This window comes from Triplophysa dalaica, chromosome 24 (assembly GCF_015846415.1).
Source record: "Triplophysa dalaica isolate WHDGS20190420 chromosome 24, ASM1584641v1, whole genome shotgun sequence".
NCBI classification, from domain to species: Eukaryota; Metazoa; Chordata; class Actinopteri; order Cypriniformes; family Nemacheilidae; genus Triplophysa; species Triplophysa dalaica.
In genome coordinates, this window is record NC_079565.1 from 11226671 (window position 1) to 11247835 (window position 21165).

Consider the following 21165-nt stretch of genomic DNA (forward strand, 5'->3'; position numbering starts at 1 on the left):
AGCAGACGGAGAAGTGTTACGGCGTGTCCCAACATCTACGTCTCTCATTGGACGACTGACTGTCATAGGTCACGCTGGAGGGCCAATGGAAGACGAGGGTTTGTATCGCAAAATCTCATTGGTTTCGAGTCTCATGGCGATTGAAGAGCGCATGTGTCACTGCGCACTGTGTGGCGTACTCGTGTTTACTAATGGCTGGAAAACACTGCACGTTTACTAGTTTATAACTATACATAATACACTTTCGGACCTTTTGAAAGTTTCATATAGAAATACACCATCTAATAATGACTGGCAGACATTATTAAGTCTGCAACAAGTCCAGACTGGAAATCAAGGCAAAATCTGAGCAAATGTCTTTTAGCACTAAGAGTCTGGCGCCTAGACACTCATTAAAGTGATTTTTTATTTAAATAGATACAACGTGTTTTCATCTTTTAAGATAACTTAATGTACCTTGTGTGGCCGTTTTTGTATAATAAAACTGCATGTTTTGCTCTTTGGCAAAAACGACGAAATTTAATGAATTTACTAGAAATAAAAGTTTAAAATATAATTACCGTAGTAAAACTGATTTTCTTTGAACTTTTACAAACTTAAAAAGTTCACTGTATTCTCCTTTATTTTAAACTTCATACACACGTTGCATGTTTTAGCACTTACAGTGAGATTTATCTTTGAGATGCTAATTACAGAATAAAAGTTTATTGTAGTGATATTAGGAATGCTATTTGTTAATTTGGGGATGGACCGAATGTTGTCTTCTTTACAAAGTTATTACAGCGCTCTCACCTGGACAAATCTTATACTCGTGTGTTTTTTATTGTTGTTTAGCTTCCCACTTGCGCATTCGACACCTTTGTGACCAGTTTATACCCACGAGTGGAACAAGGGACATTCATGTTTTCTCATTAACATTGCTAGCTAATACTTTAAAAGTCTTACGTGCACACATTGGCTGACATTTGCTTTCCCAAAGCGACAGTGAATTCAACGAGTATTCATTTAATATGTGTATGCGTGCCCATGTAAATCAAACTCAAGAACTAGGAACACGTGTGCACGGAACACGTGTTCACGCCTGCGACCTCAGCTGTCATTCTCGCATATGGCACTCTATAAATATTTCTTGATATGTAGCTCAGAATATGACATCCACTATATGTAAAACTGCTTTAGGGTACAATGCATCCCTCTCTGCATATATAACGCACACGAAACACAATTGCACTTGAAACTCCCCTTGGGAATAAAAAAGGGTACGTTGTGTTCAAATAAATCATAGTAATTGATAAACATATTTTTTTAAGCGGAGAAACGGTAGAAAATTGATATGCACGACAGATTCATTTGTTTTCATGACTTCCTCTCTAAAACAGAACTCGTGAACAGGCAGAATAAAGCTGTCTGTCTGTCTGCCGTGACCTCACATCAATGGGCGGGGCTACCAACCCTCATTCGTTTTTATGGTATTCATTCATATCTTTAAAGCGGTGGCGGACCTGCAACATTAACCAACTCCGTCGGGAAGAGTCGTCGAGGTAAGAATATAAATAAAGTCATCTGTTGCTTTGTATGCTGTGCACATATAACAAATGTGTAGCTTAGGATGGTGGAGCTCGTTCACCGGTAAGTAGGTGAAAGTGCACCGGCGCACCCCCACTCTGTAACTATAGTTCTTCTGGTGTGACATACGTACAAAACCAAGATGACACAGGAAAGCAGTGCGGTTTCTCTTCGCAAAAATGCATTATGGATGGTGTGCAATAGGCGTCGCGTTCATAATCGTATGTGTGTTTACATGCTGACATCCAACAGCAACTGGTGTGTGTTTCACAACGGGGTCAGTAGGTACCCGGGTATGCGAGGGCATCTTTCCAATTAGAGGTCAATTGAGAAAGGCCATCAGATATTGTTATTCACTATATTTGTGTTTAAAACAGGTACTGTTTGATTGTAACAATAGCTCGCCTTTTCAAGGTGATACTGACGATTTAAAGTTTTTTTTATTTAAACACTATATTGTTTAACCGTGCTCAGTACGTATCAAATGATACTTCAGTTATTACAAATTAAGATTTCAATAAAAACATTTTCTTAAATATTTATTGATCTAGAAATGTGTTGTTTCGTTGAAGTTATACTGTGTCAGGTGCAACAAGCTGTCATCACACGACGCTTTTAATTAGGCAAACGCATAAAAACAAAGTAACACTCGATATTTCCTATTTCTATCCTATTCGTTTTTACTAACCTTGTAATAAAATAATATTTAATATTACCTTATGTTAAAAAATGACGTGTAATGGCGTTCAGCGCTGTTTATTATCATTATAGGTGCGTGCTTGAGCGCGTGACCTTTTCCCTAGTTTCCATGTGCACCGGCGCGTCACGTGACCGCCGCTGATGCGGGAGGTGAAACATGAGTGCGAAATTGCGAATGCATAACATAGCGCTTTATTTCCAAAACATGACCTTCTATATGAAGCTAGTTTATGTTATTATACTCTTGTTTTATGCTGATTAAGCTTTATAAACATTTATAATGACGCACTTTTGTAAATATAAGTGTGCTCATAATAGGGAAGTTGGACAAGTGTGAACGGTTAAAGAGCTGACATACTTTGTAATAACGTGCTAATAACCTGATATAACTTCATAAATTATAAATATATATATATATATATATATATATATATATATATATATATACAAATAACAATGTCTTTAGGTGACCTTGGACGTGTACATCACTGGATTCAAATTGGCCCAATGATGTACATTACTTATATGTTATGTATATGTGTCTGCCAAATGCGTAAATGTAAAAATGTTGAAATAATAACATTGATGAGGGAAATATACAGTAGAGCAGTAGTTTTGGTTGTGGTATAAAGGAATCTGTTTAGTTGGCTATACAGATAAGTGGCTTTATATTTGTTTTCAAGTTAAAACCACATGGGTGCCTGTGGTTTCTCAGTAATGCAAACTGTGGAAATCGGCCAATAATATTTGTGTTGGTTGTAATTAAAATGTGCGCAACCGTTGTTCAGATCTTACAAAAAGTTGACTAGCGTGTTTGGGGACAAGAACAGTCTGTCCTTCAGGTCAGACGAGACAGAGACAAGGAAATACATACTGCCATGGCTGACATACACAAACAAATAAACATTTGTGGTTGTTAATAATATGGTCATTTTAATTTAGAGACAATTGTAACTGCATTCTTATTGTTAAGTGCATTTTTATTCCGGATAACGCTTTAATGTATGAACATATTTACAATTATATTCATTTCCAAATGCACTTCTGAATGCTCACATCATCTAGTCCTACCAAGCATGGTTTTATTTCCACATGGTGATATTTCCAATATAAACACTTGTTACAGTATTAAGGTAATACATTTCATCAACAGTTCCCTGTTATGTCTGGAGGTCACATTGAACAGTAGATCAAATCTGAATAGACTATAACTGCTTTATTACACCAACACATAATGAAACTTATATTTTGCATTACATTGAAGTACCATGGTTTTGGCATGTTTGTTTGGACATTGACCACATGACGCCTTGGCTTAATAATACAATGAATGTCATCTTTTCAATACCTTGGTTAACCATGCAAGTACTATGGTAATCATTACGTATACTTCTTAGTGTGGTCCAAAAGCACATTGCATAAATCTGATACCTCACTTTACCAGTGTACTGCAACAGTATTTTTTGTAAGGTTTGTTTCTGTAAAAGTATCCTGAAAGTCCAAGACTGAATATCAGTTACTGAAGTTGGCTCTGCATTTATAAGTATACCTACTTTATTTTCTTTTCCTCACAGCAGTGAGAGGGTCCAGTCAGAATGGCAGAAGCTCACCAGGCGGTGGCCTTTCAGTTCACTGTCACTCCAGATGGCATTGACCTACAGCTGTGTCACGAGGCCCTGCGCCAAATCTACCTGTCTGGACTTCACTCCTGGAAGAAGAGGTTCGTCCGCTTCAAGGTGACTGCCCACTTGACCTTTATATCAGACAGAGCAAAGAGGGACACAACCAGACTTAACAATTATTTACTATAAGTTATTTTAATATTTAATCCGATTCATTTATGTTACACACTACTGTCTTTCAAATATTTGTATATGGGCGGGTTCTAATATAATTGCTGTTACGAACTGCTCCGAGACTCGAAGGGTTGAAGATCCAAACGCAGCTTTAATAATCCAAAACAGTACAGGCAAGGGTCAGGGCAGGCAGCAAACAAGAAAAAAAGATAAAACACAAAACGAGGGACATTCCAAAAATAACACGAACAATCCAACAGGGAAACTCATGAAATGCAGTGTAACACAAAACAAGACATCACAATGAATGAAAGAACAAACCAGGCTTATGTAGACAGAATTAACAAGCTAAACTATACACAGGTGAGAGTGATCAACATCATGAGTCCAACAATGGATTATGGGAGGTGTAGTGTGAAATGGCAGTCCGGGTGATGGGGAGAGTGCCCTCTTGTGGATCGTGACAATACTGTATGTGCAATTATTTGAATAAATTCAGCATGTAGTATTTTGAATGCATTTCTTTAGTTGATTCACAGTCCCTTTTAAAAATCCCCGTGAACAGGAAGTTGCAACTCTTTTTGCTTCCTTATTCTGACACATTTCTGAGTAACAAGGAATTTCAAAGGAGAAAATTAGTGGGTGTGGCTTTTTCACTGCGAATTGATTGGATGTGTAAAAAAATGTGTTGCATTGATTTGGCAAAGAAACTGGCAGCAGACTGACCCAAAAGATAAAGGCCCACAGTGCTAAGCTATTTACCATAAACACTGCAATATTTCATGAAAAAATAAGAATTGTCATTTTTTATTTCACTGCGACTTTAATACATGTGTAATATCTGTGTGATAATTATAGTATTAAAATGTGTGTTTTTGCAGAATGGTGTCATGACCGGAGTCTATCCAGGAAGTCCCTCTGGACTCCTGGTTGTTTTGACCGGTTACATATCAGCAACCAAATACGCCAAAATAGATCCTTCCCTTGGGCTGTTCACTAAACTGTCAACACACTTACCAGTCAGGTAATCCACGTTTGATCCTGAAAGAATCCCTGTCTATAGACTTGCATGCCTTAATATTTTATAATTGCCTTCTACTACTAAAGTTTGTGATTAGCAACACATTCAATATTTTTCTTACTTACTGTAACACTAATTTAAACCTACGGAGGACACCAAATTGTTTTTCGATGACATCAGTCAGTTATACGCACAGCGTATTTGAGCTGAACTGAAATATGATATTAATACAGAACCGATATTAAGTTCACCTAAACTTGTAGATGTTAGGTGCTTTATAAAATGCATGTGATATAGTACTGTCTGTACATATATAGGCCTACACAAATACACTGAAGTTTGAAGGGGTCATACGTGTTTTTCTGTGTCTTTGGTGTGTTTTATTTTTAAGTGTTAAAATGTAAGAGTCTGAACAAAAAATGCAAATGATGGGCAAAGAGGAGATACAAACATGCACGGTATGTGGTAATAAAGCGTTTTTGAACATTAAATCGTGTATACACATTGCATAACATAAAAAAGTGATCTATTTTTTTTGCCGTGTCATATGACTTCTTTAAGAAAAACAAAGAATCACATACATTTGATATATATATTCCAAAATAAATTTGTACCATAAAATACAGTGATTTTGAGGCTCATCTATTAATCGAGGCAAGCTTGTGTCAAGAGAACATACAGCCACCTACTGTTCTAGTGCATTTACATCTTCTGTTTGATGTCACATTTGTAACTGATATATTTGCATCTACTCACAGAAAGCTTTTACCTCGCTGTAGTGGTCTGAACAGTGAACAGTAAACAAAGCGCCGGCCTCTGAGTGAAAGGATTTTTAAAAAGGTTTTAAAAAACTGTCACATTTGCAGAGTATATAGCAATGCCATTGTTAATTTATTAAGGCAGACATTATAGAGGGGGTTCTTTTTATATGTGTTCGAAGAGCACACAGTATAAATCAACACAAGTAATATAAATTCAATGTGGTGTGCAGCGATGAATTGAATGTTACCACTTGCCGGTAGAAGCTGGCACAAAAAATACTGAGTATTGTTGTTGTCAAAGCATTTCAAAGTCCATACACAATGATAAAGGTTTGGCCTTATTTATGACTTGTCAAACAAAACATAAAACATATTGTTTCCGCAGAATTGGATATCCCTAGATAGACTGACGCCCATTTATGAACCACATATAAATCATTGAATGGCTTTCAGTAAACAGTGCATGGTCTAAACAAGATGCACTTTACATAGTTGTTTTTTATCACCACACAATGTTGAGATTAAAATGACAACAACTATAAATCATATATAGAGAATGCACAATTCTTCTACTAGATAATAGTTCACAGCTTGTAGAGCATCTATAGATTTTTTATTGGTGGAGGTAACAGGTGTGTGTATTCATCTAGTTTACCTTGAATGCAGCCCATCCACTCAATTTATAGATAGAAATGTATAGTTATTTTAGCAACAAGAAAGAAAACATTAGTATTTTTTCTCAAATTGTGTTAACATGAGTTGTTTTTTGTGTACTTTCAATAAATATCATAACTAATAGTTTTGTTTCCCTGCAGTAAGTACATAACAGTAGAAGGGCAACGTATCGCCGGCGGGGTTCTGGTCGGAACAGGATTGTGGGTCGCTGTTATTTTTGTTATGAGGAACGTCCGAAGGTGCCTGCTATCCTGGCACGGCTGGATGTTCGGTCGCCATGGGTCTTTGTCTTTTAAGACGAAAGTTTGGTTGGTACGTGTGTCGCTGAATCAGAACCTATAACAGTTAACAGCTCAGACAAAGGTTTTGTCACTAAGTCAAATATGAATTTGTTTTAATCACACAGCATTATTTCAACCCTGTTTAGTTATTGTACTTTATTTTGGATGTCTGGGCTATAAATTATGCATAAAACTGTTTACTATAACGTAATGTATTTGTTTTCATATCAGATGGTTGATGCTGGACCTCATTTTTATCCATTTAGGTTTTGGTGAAGTTACTTTCTGGACGAAACCCGATGCTGTACAGCTTCCAGAGTTCATTGCCACGGTTACCTGTGCCTCCCATAAAAGACACCGTCAGGAGAGTGAGTCAAAAGTTGACGGTCTAGAAAAATAGCAAATACAATAAAAGAAGAATTAAAATTGTATCTCTCTCGGGTCTTCTCTTTTTTGCAGTATCTTGACTCAGCCCGTCCCCTGATGGAAGATGAGCAATTCCAACGTATGGAGGGTCTAGCAAAAGACTTTGAGAAGAACCTGGGCCCCAGACTTCAGTGGTATCTCAAACTTAAATCCTGGTGGGCCTCCAATTACGTAAGTTTACTAATATTATATTCATAAACTTCGAAAGGCTTGTGGGAAAATCTGAAGAGCCATAACGTATTTATAGTCTGATTGTAAACAACTCTTTACTTTGAAATTAGGATATGAAACATAAACCTTAATGTTCCTTTGTGTGAGATTCCTTTTATAGTTTTTATGTGGGTTTTGAAACTCTGTTCTAATGTCATCTTTTCAGGTCAGTGATTGGTGGGAAGAGTATATTTACCTCCGAGGTCGTTCACCCATCATGGTCAACAGCAATTACTATGCAATGGTGAGGCAATATAAATACTGAAGATAATCCAGAATGTTTAGCATTTGAATAACCACACACCTCTATTCGGTTGTTAAGTCTGACGTCACGCACCACCATATATGGAAGGTCATATACTGCTTCCGGGTCCAAACGCTCAAGCAGATGCTATAAGCAAACAACAAAAAATGGAAAACCACGATCCTAACCCTTATCTTAATAACGAAAGCCCACATGTTCTGTCAGTTATTCATTTTCATCATTTATTCAAATATTCATATTGGGGTTTTGTAAGCCTAGAGACTGTAGTGTATACTGTGAGTTAATAAATTCTCTGCTTAAATATGTGATGTTTGCTCAAAAACAGCGCTTTAGGCTGTAGCCCCGCTTGAAACGAATAGATGCTTAGACCCGGAAATGGTATTCCTTACGTCACCACTTAACAACCGTATAGCGGGTCACGGCACCCCCATTTATCACAGGTACATCTGTTACACTGGGTTCACACCAAACACTAATGAAGTAAATTACATACAAATGCGAATCTGCCGTAAACGTGTCTCGTCTTCTGCGAAGGTTGAAAATATGTGTAGGATAACAAATTAATGGAACGCCATTGTTCGCGTTTGGTGTGAACCCCGCATAAGACATCTGCTAAAGATCTGGAGATCTAGTAAACATCTGCTGTTTAAAAACATCTGATAAACATCATAGAAAGAGATGTTTTAATTACATTCTAAATCATAAACATCTTACAGACATCGTCTAGATGTCTATGTGACATCAGAAGGCAGACCGCTCGAGATTTATGAGCAAACAATCCAAAAATATGTCTTGAAGATGTAAATGCAGGCTTCAAATTGATTTCTGTCAGATGTATGTGTGCTCTCATGAACCATTTTTTGGAAGTGATGGTAGTTTGGCTTGCTAGTGTTGGTTGTGAGGTTGCTGGTACGATCGCCACAAATTGGGAGATGTTTACATTATGACCCTTATCAAGACATTTGACCTCATTTTTTTGGGGGGGGGGGTTGTAACATAAAGTTACCATCACTATCATTATTTCTTCTTTCTTTCTGTCTTTTTAGGATTTTCTCTATGCGTTCCCCACTCATCTTCAGGCCGCTCGTGCTGGTAATGCCATCCACTCCCTCATGATATACAGAAGAAAACTGGACAGAGCTCAAATCAAACCAGTAAGTCTTGAGTCTAGATCACATTTATTATATATTTATTATTTATATTATATACTTTCAATCTGACTAACGGCCTAGTCTTAGCACTGCAGACAGGTGTCTGAACAGATAAGGTCTTAAATTTAAAGGGACAGTTTATGCTCATGTCTTGGGTCTAAACGCATATGACCAGATTTTGTGGAACACCAATTAAGATATTTGGTGCCGTGTTCAAACTGTGAATGGTTGTTGGAGCTGTCGTGATCATGAAATTCAAACAAAAGTACATAAGTAGCCAAAAACTTTTTTTTATCATACACTGAAGTTGTGTGGAATACAATATATGCCATGTCATCTACAGTCATATGAAAGCTGTGTGTGAGAAAGCTCTCAAATCTCATGACAATGACATCATGACAACAAACATCCATGAGTCTTATGAACACTTTAATAGTGCTTTTTTGAAATGCGAAATATCTGCTTTGTTCGGTGAAAGATAGTCATTCAGGTTTTTAGTCACATGAGTCACAGAATTTTCCATTCCTTTAAACACATGTTCTGTCAGTTTGGTTGGTGTTATATAGGGTTTAGTGACTGTGAAGTAATTGGATTACTTGGAACTTCAGTTTGAAAATTAACTTCCTCTGAATGCTGAAGTTAATATAATCGAGAGGACTCTGCGACCCTATAGAAATGGGTTAAGAGTCATGGACTAAACAGGGTTTTACACATTCTATAATGCAACATGAATATGTCTATTCAAATTTGAAAGGTAGCAGGAGGCAGAATTAAAATTCATGTTAATTTAGAGATAAAATGGATGAAACAAAATGGAAGTGATTCCAAATAATATCACACCGTCAGATGATTGTTTAAAAACGTTCTCGTTTTATATGCAGCCATTTTTTTTCATATAATTATTATTTTTCCCTTACCTGTTGCAGCTTTGAAATACATGCCTATATTAACATTTTTAACACTTCTCTGTTTTATACGGCCTGTATTGGTTATTTTCCAGTCATGGAAAATAATGTGTTGAATGCATGTTTGCTGCATTTTTAGTTCCTACTTTATAATCAACCAATTCAACACAGTAGATGGATGTTGAAAAAGGCTGTTGGTAATTTGTACCATATTGTAATCTCTCGCTCCCCCACTTTAATTTTCTCTAACCCTCATGTTTATGAAAGACCCCCGTCCACTAAACAATGTTCTGTTTTGTTCCTTGCACCCGGGCGTTGCTGCGTTTGCTATGTGTTCTCACATGACACTTGCAGAGATTCTTGCTGAAGGATTATGTGCCGCTGTGTTCAGCACAGTGGGAACGGATGTATAACACGTCACGTATTCCCGGGCTTGAGACAGGTAAGAGGAGGAGCTTGTATGCCGCGACCAGCACCTTACCTACGCTCCTTCATCAACTCCAGCAGCGTCATGAAGACTCGACCTCACGACGACAGCACAGGAGACAGTGAAACTATTGTGCTTATTGATTTATAGTAGCATTTGACGGATATGGGTTTTGCAATATCTAGATTGCAGGGTGGACAGTAGCAGATATGAGACTAATGTAGTGTTATCTAAAGGAATAGTTCAACCAAACATGAAAAAACATTCTTGATTCATACATCCATTTACATGTAGTCATTTCGCAGACGCTTTTATCCAAAGCGACTTACAGAGAGTTCAGGGAGCAATAAGCGGTGTGTCGTACAGGTGCAATAATACAATAGGTGCTAATACAAAGTTATAAGTTTTAACACCGCTATTAATTAGTTTAAGGCGACCGCAGTTCCAAATCCAAAGAATTAAGTAAAATTTACATGGAAAAAAAGGGAGGAAGTTTAAGATGAGCCCCCATTTGTTGTTACAGATGATCATATAAAAAACGGTAAAAGGCAGACTTCATAAGCAGAAAATACGTTTTTATTTAAACAAAACATAAAGGAAAGAAAAAAATCCTTATTCGAGTAAATTTAAAAATAATAATAGTGTGTTGTTATGTAATTTTAATATTTTTAATGTTATTTTCTGTTATGGGATTATTATGTACTTTCTCCATAATGAATTTCTCTTTTTAACCCCCAAAAGTTGTGGAATTAAATTTTAATTTAAGCAAATGTGAGCAAAAGCACATTTTCACGTTTATCTTACTTTTTACTTTTATTAAATGAACATGTATAGTTTATATGAATACTGTTTATTTTGTTGTATTATATCAAACACCCTGATTTCTAGATCTTTCAAAAACCTGTGTTATATTTATCAAACCTTACTGCTAACAGAACATAGCAAATAGTTTGATTTACATTTGAATACTAATTCAACCTGAATTCTAGCCTTGTACACCCTTATGTAACTGTGCTGTTAGACTGAGGCCAGTCTCGACGTGGAATTCATCTCTCCTGACGGTTCCCCACTTCATCCTTCTTTATGTTTCCTCCTCTGTCTAGTTTTCCATTGCTCTGTGCTCTTCTACAGGTTTCCCCGGTATTTGGGATTCATTCCTTGTTTTCTTTCAGTACCTGACTCTCCCTTCTGCTTCACAGCTCATGGTTCTTAACACTATCCCCATGTGCTCATCTCAGTACGAACGTATGTTCAACACCAGTCGAGTTCCAGGTGTTGAAGAAGGTATAGCAGACCTCTCGCCTGCTTTTTGCGCCTGCTTACTTCACAACTAATGCGCTTTTAGATGAAATAGCTGTTTGTAACCATAGTTTGGTCTGTGTTTGTGATTCGGGTTTGCTTTTAATACTTCATGCTATCACTGATTTTTATTGAGGAAATGCGTAGTAAATTGAAATTGAAGAAGGACGTAAACGTATTATTTAATGATTAACCTGTTAACTGATAGGTGAATGGAGAACAGGAAATGTCATAAGGGTTTACGCATGTGCCTATATGGATTTCCAATGAAAGAGTCTATAATCCAGTTTTTTATTGCCGATGATTTGTTGTATAGTGAACCCAAGATATTCAGATATTCTTTACAACTTAATCTATAAAGATTAAATAATAAAAATTGAAATAATGACCAAGAGCTTGTTTAAAAGCTCATGCTATCATATTTCTTGGAATGAGACTGGTTGTAAAACGGACATATTGTTGTTATTATGCGTCCCTCTCCAATATAATATACATTCTATAAAAATATAATATATTACAATATAACTAGTGAGCAATATTGAGTGAGTGTGTGTGCCCTGCGATGGGTTGGCACTCCATCCAGGGTGTATCCTGCCTTGATGCCCGATGACTCCTGAGATAGGCGCAGGCTCCCCGTGACCCGAGGTAGTTCGGATAAGCGGTAGAAAATGGAATGGAATGGAACAATATAACTAACCATTTATTTAACTATACGTTACAACATTTAAATAAAAGCACCGATTAAATGTATAGGCAACGAATTTCATGACCACCCGATTGTGTATTATAATGTAAATCTAGTGCAGAGAAACAACCGTTTGGTATCTTTTCTTTCTCATACTTTTTCACTTGTCTTGTGCCACTCATTCTTTACTGACCACCATAAATCATTTAACCCTCAAAAAACAATCAATCTATTTTTAAGACACATTTTGCACGTTTTGAAATGCACAAATAATATTTGGGGAAAATTACTGTACAACATTGCTTGAGTTTTGGTCCCTCACGTCCACGTTGCCTCAACAGATATTCTTCAACATGTAAATGAGAGCAAGCACATCGCTGTATACCACAAGGGCCGCATTTACAAGGTGTGGATGTTTTATGACGGGCGGTTGCTGTTGCCACGGGAGATCGAGCAGCAGATGGAAAGGATCCTGGCTGACAAATCCGAACCTCAGCCAGGGGAGGAGCTGCTACCTGCCCTGACCGCTGGAGACAGGTGAGACACCCGGATACAAGTTCTCGCTATACTGGGAAAGAAATACTTTTGGGTTGTTTCCATGACGGGTGTAACCAGTCTAAAGCCAAATGGGTATTAAAAAGAGAACATTTAGCTCTGTTTATGTAAGAACCAGCTTGGTCTGTTTTGGATTTTTGTCATTTGAACAGGCAAAGATAAACAGGTATAGACATGCTTTGTATGTAGTGTTAAACAGGGAGACGGTACAGAAAATATAAAACTAAACATTTAAAACTGTATTATATTAAATTGTTGTAACATGATCTTATTATACATTTATTTGGTGTCCATTTTAATTTCAATATCATTCATATTTTGGATTAGCTTTTATCTTTAGGTTTTTAGATTTTGTTATTTTCCTTTAAATTTTAGTTTGATATTTATTTATTTTTATATTGTTTTTATTTATGTTTTCATGTTGATATGTGATTTTATTTCGGTTTTAGTTTTTATTTATTGTTAGTTAATAATTAAATGCCTAATCTTAAACTAAACAAAGTAAAAAATGTTGCCTTTTTAATAATATTTAGGCTCATTTTTCTAATAATGTTTAGGCAGATATTTGATTTGATTTCAAATAACTGAAATGTTTGAACATGTTGAGTTTCCAATTATCAAATTAAATATAGAAATGTCTCTTTTTAATGTCTTACAGGAAATGTTCAGTGCATTGCATTGTGGGATATATTCACATTTTGACCAAAATAGCAGTTAGTCTGTGAAATCTTCGAAAGTTTGCATACTGTTCTCCACCCCAAGTAATAGTAAGATTCTATACTTATTAAAAAGCATTCATATGAAGAACTGATCTTTTCTTGTTCTCCATTACCCAGAGTGCCTTGGGCCAAAGCCCGCTCACAGTTCTTCAGTAAAGGGAAGAATAAGCAGTCCCTGGATGCTGTGGAAAAAGCTGCTTTCTTTGTAACTCTGGATGATTCAGAACAGCGTTACGAAGCCGACAATCCAGTTCAGTCTCTGGACAGCTACGGCAAATCTCTGCTTCATGGAAAATGCTACGACAGGTGCCAGTGTTATAATTCGCCTAAAATAAACACTTTTGATTATGAAATGTGACCCATTTAAACTTAATCTGCGATATAGCGGTATCAAGAATAATTGTTGACTGGGCCAACAACTTTGACTTACCAGAGCTTCGCCTTTAAGTCACTTTTTTATAACTGTTCTCGTTGTGCTGATCTTTTATGCTTTAGATGGTTTGATAAGTCCTTTAACCTGATTGTGTATAAGAATGGCACTATGGGATTGAATGCAGAACACTCCTGGGCTGATGCACCCGTCATTGGTCACCTGTGGGAGGTGAGAAACTCATTTGTGTTATACTTATTTATTGCAACAACAAAAGAAAATGAAGTCACATTTAGAACTATAAACTCTTTAAAGAGCCAAGTTAGTTAAAGATTTTTCAGATGTCATGTTCATTTGAAATTTGATATATAACCTTGTAATACAGTATCATTATATTACTTTATGAATTGTTTTCATATATGTTTTATATATGTTTTATCTTGTAAACATGTAGACATCGTTTACCTTTAAGAAACTAAAATATGAAATATCAGTTTAGTTTACTCAATTATGAATGTTCTGTTAGTTTTTACTCTCTAAACCTTCTGCTTCTTTTAAACCTTTATGGTGTCATATTCCAACTTTATTAAAATCATACAAATATGTGTGTGTAGCATGTCTTGTCGTCGGATCCAGTACAATTGGGCTATTCTGAGGACGGTCACTGTAAAGGAAGCCTCCACCCTAACATGCCAGGACCTCAAAGATTGCAGTGGGACATCCCAGAGGAGGTACTGACAATTTCCCTGCCTCTCAGACACTCCATATTTTGTATTTTTTTTGCCATACTCGGAGAAAGACAGAAAGATATTTTACATCTGATTTTGGGGCAAAAAATTTTGGGTCAAAAATGTGTTATTTAAAGCTGATACTACAACACTTCTTTTAGCTCCAAAATGTTAAAAAGCTGTTATTAAATTACATGCTACAATCACATAGGAAAAAATATTCCTTGACAAGAATAAAGGCTTCCCTTTGTGAAAGTCACCCTTTCTGATCGATCCAGTTTATTGGTTTCCAAACCAATGATTCTACTTCACTTATATAAGTATAAGAAAGCATACTGTAATACAAATACATAAAAAATTTACAAAACAAACAAAATAGATAAATATAAGATAGCTTCCTAATCTGTGGAAATCGGTTGTATTGGTGGTACACTACACTACGATTTTTACTTGTTTTGCATTTTTTATGTTTGCCTGTTAAAAAAAGTCAAAATTAAGTGAGTTTTTGCTTTAAAGAAACAAAAAATAAATGCCAACGGGCATACATTTGGGCTCAAATAATCAGTGGAGTGACATTCAAGCTATTTAAAGACATGAAAAAAATATTTTCACAGGAAAAAAACATTAAACTATATAATTTTGATGATCAACGATAAGTTTTAAGGTATAACATTAAATTAATATAACAAAGAGAATAACATGTTTCTTTTAGTGTCAGACGGTGATCAACAACTCCCTAACTGTAGCCAAAACTCTGGCGGATGATGTCGACATGCACATCTTCCCCTTCAACAAGTTCGGCAAAGGCCTGATCAAAAAATGCAAGACCAGCCCTGATGCTTTTATTCAGATCACCCTTCAGCTGGCACACTTCCGGGTAAGAGAGAGAGAGCAAAACAGTGATACAGAACAATTATTTGCACACACATAATTTTTTGATTACATTTCCTATGCCTTAAATATATCTATTTATTTCTCAATAAAGCTTTTTTTTGTAAGTGTTTCTTTTGTCTTTATATTCCTGGGTTGAAAAAAAGACATGAGAGAGTTTTGTCAGGATTTGCAGACACTGTTTTCTTTCTATAGTATATCTAGTAAACTAAGGTAGCGTACATATTCACATACTCTAGTGCTGCTGTTAACTGACATGTTATTAAGTTAAGATGTGATGCTTTTATTTTTAGACATATATGCACACACGCACAAACACTTTGATCGCAAGAACTAAGGGCCAAGCAAAACACACATGAAATTAAGATATGTGACATAATTTGCTAATAAAAAGGCATATTGTCACGTTATATTTACATCACTTGTGTCTCTACCAAATGAGCTATACGTGTTTCTCTTGCAGGATAAAGGAAAGTTCTGTCTGACATATGAAGCATCAATGACACGTCTGTTCAGAGAGGGCCGCACTGAGACCGTGCGCTCCTGCACTATTCAAACCTGCGATTTTGTTCGTGCCATGATGAACGATAATATAACGGTGAGATTTGCAACAGTCCAAAGTATTGAAATCTGTTGTACAAAGAGTGCTTCTGGAATTGAATACGGTATATATTGTAAAACATGTTGTATACTGTTACAGTAGTTTCTGTGTTGATGTATTGATGTATTCTTTTTTTCACACCGCTTAGAAAGACGAGAAGTTAAAGCTGTTTAAAGTGGCAGCGGAAAAGCATCAGGATATGTACCGATTGGCTATGACGGGGAGCGGCATCGACCGCCATCTTTTTTGCCTCTACTTGGTGTCAAAGTACCTGGGTGAAGATTCAGCTTTCCTTAAAGAGGTCTGAGATCCCACACCATCTGAAATGAAACGTTTCGGAATGAAGTTTAAAGCTGCAGTCCATAACAATTTTTTTAGATTACAGATTGCAGCTTTAAAGTGAAGTATGTGATTATTTATATGTCAAAATACTTAATACTGGTCTAGTTTATTGTGCATGCGTTTAATGTTTCATGGTTTCAGGTGTTGTCCGAACCCTGGAGACTGTCCACCAGTCAGACTCCACTCCAGCAGGTGGAGCTGTTTGACTTAAAGAGGCATCCCGAGTTCGTGACTAGCGGAGGCGGATTTGGACCTGTAAGTTAAACAGCTTGTTTCTAAAAGTGAAAGGTGTCTAACCCCATATTTGTCTTAATTGTTGTGATGGTTGACATTTTACAGATGATTGGTAAATATTTTTGGGTGGTCCCACTGAATGAAGTATCATTATTGTGATTGTAAAGACCAGTGTTTTTAAAGAGATTTATTCCAGGGATTATTCCACATTTCTTGATTTATGCTATTATTATTGTCAGGTGGCTGATGATGGTTATGGTGTGTCATACATTGTTCTTGGAGAGGACCTTATCAACTTCCATATATCCAGCAAACACTCCAGCCTAGAGACTGTGAGTTTACACAATTATGCACATTATAGACCACTTCAGAAAACGTAAACAATGCTGGTCCAGAAGAAATTCCTGTTTCAATCACTACACAAATGTTTGAACAGAATCCAACATATCAAACCATATAACCAAATCAAAATATTTGAAGGAATATCTTTTGGATTTAATTGTAAATGTAAGATGAAAAAAAAATTGGGAAGTGCTTCTGGATCAGTGGTATACATCTGTAGGCTACATATAATTACATCATTGAAATTCAATAATAATAATATGAACTATTAATAGTAATAATTTATTCATGAACCATTTTTGTATTTATTTATTAACACAATTTTTCTTTTAAGGACTCTCATCGTTTTGGATCGTACATCAAACAGGCACTGCTTGATATCCTGGATCTGTTCCAGTTCGACAACAAAGTTAACAACAAATGATCCGTCTACTTTTACTTTCCGTGCTAAAAAGGGAAATCATTTATATATATTCTTCATACGGGAATGTCCTGCTTTGGCATGTAAAAAGTAATTGTTTTTAAAATCAAAGAATGGTTATTTAAATAGGGTGGAGCGTGGATTCAGGGCCTTTTTAACGATACTGTGTTGTTTTAGAGGTAAAAGAATGGACAGCCTATATATCACAGATTTTTTGACTGTTTGTGCTGGTATGTATTGATAAAATATTGCCTTAAATTTTTGGAAGGGACATTGGGGGGACTAGAAGAGATCGTGAAAAATTCAAGGAAAGACTGTTGCCTTTTTGTGCTGTGTTCAAGCAGCTTTGGTTTGGCTCTGCTAATATACTATTCAAACTGCATTTTTTTCATAGGTTTTCTCAGAATTGTAATTTATTAACTTTATGTGGGCTGAATTGCTGCTAACATGCTGTCAGCTTATAAAGGGAGGACATTATTTCACACATTAAACACGGAGGTTTGTTTATCTTTCACTTTTGTATTTGCATATAGTCAAAGTGCCACAACAGAGATAAGCAGTTTTCTTTTTTTGCATTGGGCTCACCAGTCGAATCCAAATGATTTAGCTAGTCTGTGAAGTTGACTCGCTTAATGTATTTCTTGTGTAGGATGTGATCTTGTAATACCAACATGAGAATAACATGGTAATGGCTTATTTTGAACATTTAATAACCGTTGCGTTTTATAGCCTAGAACAAATTGTGTACAACCCAAGGCATTATAGATGAAGAGGTAGATTTCTATAAATGTTGTTTGTCGGTGACAAAATGTGTGCTATTTATTTATCAGTTTGTTTTCTCATCACAACATTTTGAGACTGCCTAATCGAACAATAATTATTATTGAACGTAATAATATAAGTTATGGACAAATAGAATGTAAACACGCAAACAAACAGAAGTTGTTCTGCCATATTATCTACTATTTGTATTTTATTTTCCACAGTTTGCAGAAAATGGTTTGACATAGGATCTGTTCAGCATTGCTAATGTATTCAAAAATATTCCAACACAATAAAATTGAATTTAAAAGGGTGCTTTCTGATTTATTATCTGAAGTGGGCATTGGAAATTTATGTTGGATTTTTAGCATACCTATATTCTCTCTTTAGACATTTAAATGTGTTAATAACTCAATTATTATTACGGTGGACTTCCAGTAGATGGAGTTATACACCTGCTCTTGTGCTGAAACTCAACCAATCTGTCAGTGAAGTCGATTTATGCAAACAAAGTTCCCGGTTTAGGACCCTCAGTTTTTAAGAACATGCGAGCATTTATTTAATGCACATTAGATTAAAAGCAGAAACGGAAAAACCCGGTTTCTTATTTTAAACATTATTACTACCGTACACAAATGTGTGTTATTTAAAACGGTCTGTGTATATCAGTAGAGTTTGGCCTTGGGACTATTTTTCAATGCGGATAAATCAGCCAACCGGTCGACTGACTACGTCACGTCCCTTTATGTCATCTTTGCGCCGAAGTTAAAGGGGTAATTTGATTCGGCTAAAACGAATATTATTATATAAATAATAATAATAAAATGTGTAAACACGATTTCAGGTTTAAAAATGCAGTTTTTTCCACATACCGTGCGTGTTTGTATCTCCTCTTTGCTCCGCCTCTTACTTGCGTGTAGATTTGGGCGGTTTTAGTCAAATCAATCCACGAGCTGACGTCAATTTGTGGGGGCGTGGTTACACGAGGCGTCTCAGGCAGGTCTAGGTGACCATTCGCTTCTAGATAAAATACAAAATATGTTCCACCACTTAAAATTTTGCAATTTCACGTGTCTAATACATGCATGGACAATTTATAACACACAAAAGACAAAGAAAAACACGTACTACCGGCGAATGACTCCTTTAATATATGCATGATCATGACAGGAGTTGAAAAATTGGTTAAACTTTAAACACAAAAGGTTAGTAAGTGATATTACACTAGTTTGGTAACAGGTGTAATGCTTAGGCTGTATAACCTACTAACGTTAGTATGATAGGCCAACTGTTATGGTTCCGCCTCTCATGATCTGGTTTTCGTTATATGGCGGGATCGTGACAGAACCTCATGTTTAGTGTGAGAGAGGCATGGCACTCTGCTCTGTCTAGTCTGGTCTATGGCCCCGCCCTCTTGTTATCTCGTTTAGCTTTCCCTCTGTGTTTAATCCCTGTTAATTATCCTCTTTGAGTCTCCCTCTTGTCTTGTGCTGGTTCGTTTTGTAGTGTTCCGTGTCTCATGCTCTTGTCTTGGCCATAAAATATATTGCTCTTGCTCAGTCCTGTTTGAACAGAGTTAATATTCCAGTTTCAGTTTTCATATTATTGTATTGATTTACCTCATCCTCTTGTTTTGTCCCCAAGTTTTGGTTTATGTGTTATATGTATTGATTGTCCTGTTTTCATTTGTGTTTTTGTAATAAAGTCTTCTGTTCCCTGTTCTTCGCTGTCTGCACCTTGGAAGAGAGATATAGTCCCAGACTAAATTTAGCAAATGTAAGCGCTCACCAAACTTAAAACAACTTGCACTGACATATCTCACTGAGATATCACAAAGTACATCAGTATGTAACATGTAAGTATCTAACATTTTAAGATATAGGTTTGTTAAAACTACTAAGATTTCATAATTAAACTAAGGCCTAGTCCTGCCATAAACCAATCCCTGTCCGAGAAATATTTTTTTTCCAAGCCTCATTGTAAGCCTACTACTGCTAAAACCAGCCTAACCTTGGTTGGGTCTAATGTTAAAAGTCTGGTTTTGGCTGGTTAAGGGGATACTTCACCCACCAGAAAATTCTGTCATTATATAATGACCTTCGAGTTGTTTCAAATGTTAATACATTACTTTGTCCTGATGAACACAGAGAAAAATATTTGGAGAAACTCTCATTGTTGGAAAACTACTATGGGCGTCAATTGGTGTTGAGATCCGTTTGGTGTAATTTTACATTTTGTCCACACTGGATGCAACGCGACAATCCCATTAAGGGATTGCCTTCGCGTCTGGTTTAGACACGGTGTGAGTGAATGTGCTTTAGCCCTGTGATGGACTGGCCGTCTGTCCAGGGTGTTTCCCTGCCTTCACTCGAGATAGCTGGGATAGGCTCCAGCACTCCCTATGACCCCAACAGGGAAAGTGGGATATAGAATACATGAATGGAAATTTCCCCCCAAAATTTGGGGGGCAAATAAAAAGCTTATAAATAACTCACCTTAGATCTACAAGGAGTGCAGCTTTTATCAGGGGAGACTGGCAACCCATCAACGGCTGTGAGTCACGAGAGATTTTGTTGGTCATCAGATAAATCAGGCAGACCTCTAAAGCCATTGCGAGGTGACAAATATCTCAGAAGGGCAAAACAGGAAGCACACACATGAGGTTTCTCTCAAATGGTGCTCCCAGTGATGGCATTAGTTCACTTACCCATTTCCTCTGGTAGGCTCATGTTATCTTGTCTGTCAAGATCCCCCCTCAACACTTATAACTTGAAGACAACGGGTGATTCACATTTATAAAGGCTTAATTCGTAATATACTTTAAGTAGTTTGATATAAATCAGAGCTTAAATTAACTTAAATTAAAAACATTAAATTACAATGATGTTATGGGGAAAAAATAGATGTCGTGTTTTACTAAATAACAGATGCAGATGCTACATTTAGAATGGCTGACTACCATGCTATTTTTGCAGTGTTTGTTTAGGCTACTCGTACGGTGTGTACACAGAAGACATAGTGAAGCATTCATAA

General features: G+C 36.4%; 1 protein-coding gene across 2 annotated transcripts; it reads left to right on the forward strand.

Moving 5' to 3' along the window:
* Positions 1 to 1403: 1403 nt before the first annotated feature.
* cpt1ab (carnitine palmitoyltransferase 1Ab (liver)) lies at positions 1404 to 18445 on the forward strand. 2 transcript variants are annotated; one of them, XM_056739454.1, is made up of 19 exons: positions 1404 to 1541; positions 3840 to 4001; positions 4943 to 5085; positions 6659 to 6830; positions 7066 to 7167; positions 7259 to 7396; positions 7602 to 7679; positions 8747 to 8854; positions 10111 to 10198; positions 12509 to 12704; positions 13559 to 13747; positions 13937 to 14042; positions 14426 to 14542; positions 15252 to 15416; positions 15894 to 16028; positions 16180 to 16332; positions 16515 to 16628; positions 16847 to 16939; positions 17284 to 18445. In XM_056739454.1, exons 2-19 carry the CDS (start codon positions 3861 to 3863, stop codon positions 17371 to 17373), a joined length of 2328 nt encoding a protein of 775 aa, XP_056595432.1. In that variant the 5' UTR covers positions 1404 to 1541; positions 3840 to 3860; the 3' UTR covers positions 17374 to 18445. The 2 variants fall into 2 exon arrangements, with proteins under 2 accessions (XP_056595432.1, XP_056595433.1); XM_056739455.1 differs by lacking the exon at positions 10111 to 10198 and adding an exon at positions 11383 to 11467.
* The last annotated feature ends 2720 nt before the right edge of the window (positions 18446 to 21165 follow it).

What these genes read in the sequence shown, in the direction of transcription:
- cpt1ab (XM_056739454.1), top strand. Translation starts at nt 3,861, where the DNA reads ATGGCAGAAGCTCACCAGGCGGTGGCCTTTCAGTTCACTGTCACTCCA. An exon ending in ACAGCAATTACTATGCAATG is followed by an intron (nt 7,680 to 8,746) that starts GTGAGGCAATAT and finishes CTGTCTTTTTAG; the next exon opens with GATTTTCTCTATGCGTTCCC. An exon ending in GCCCTGACCGCTGGAGACAG is followed by an intron (nt 12,705 to 13,558) that starts GTGAGACACCCG and finishes TCCATTACCCAG; the next exon opens with AGTGCCTTGGGCCAAAGCCC.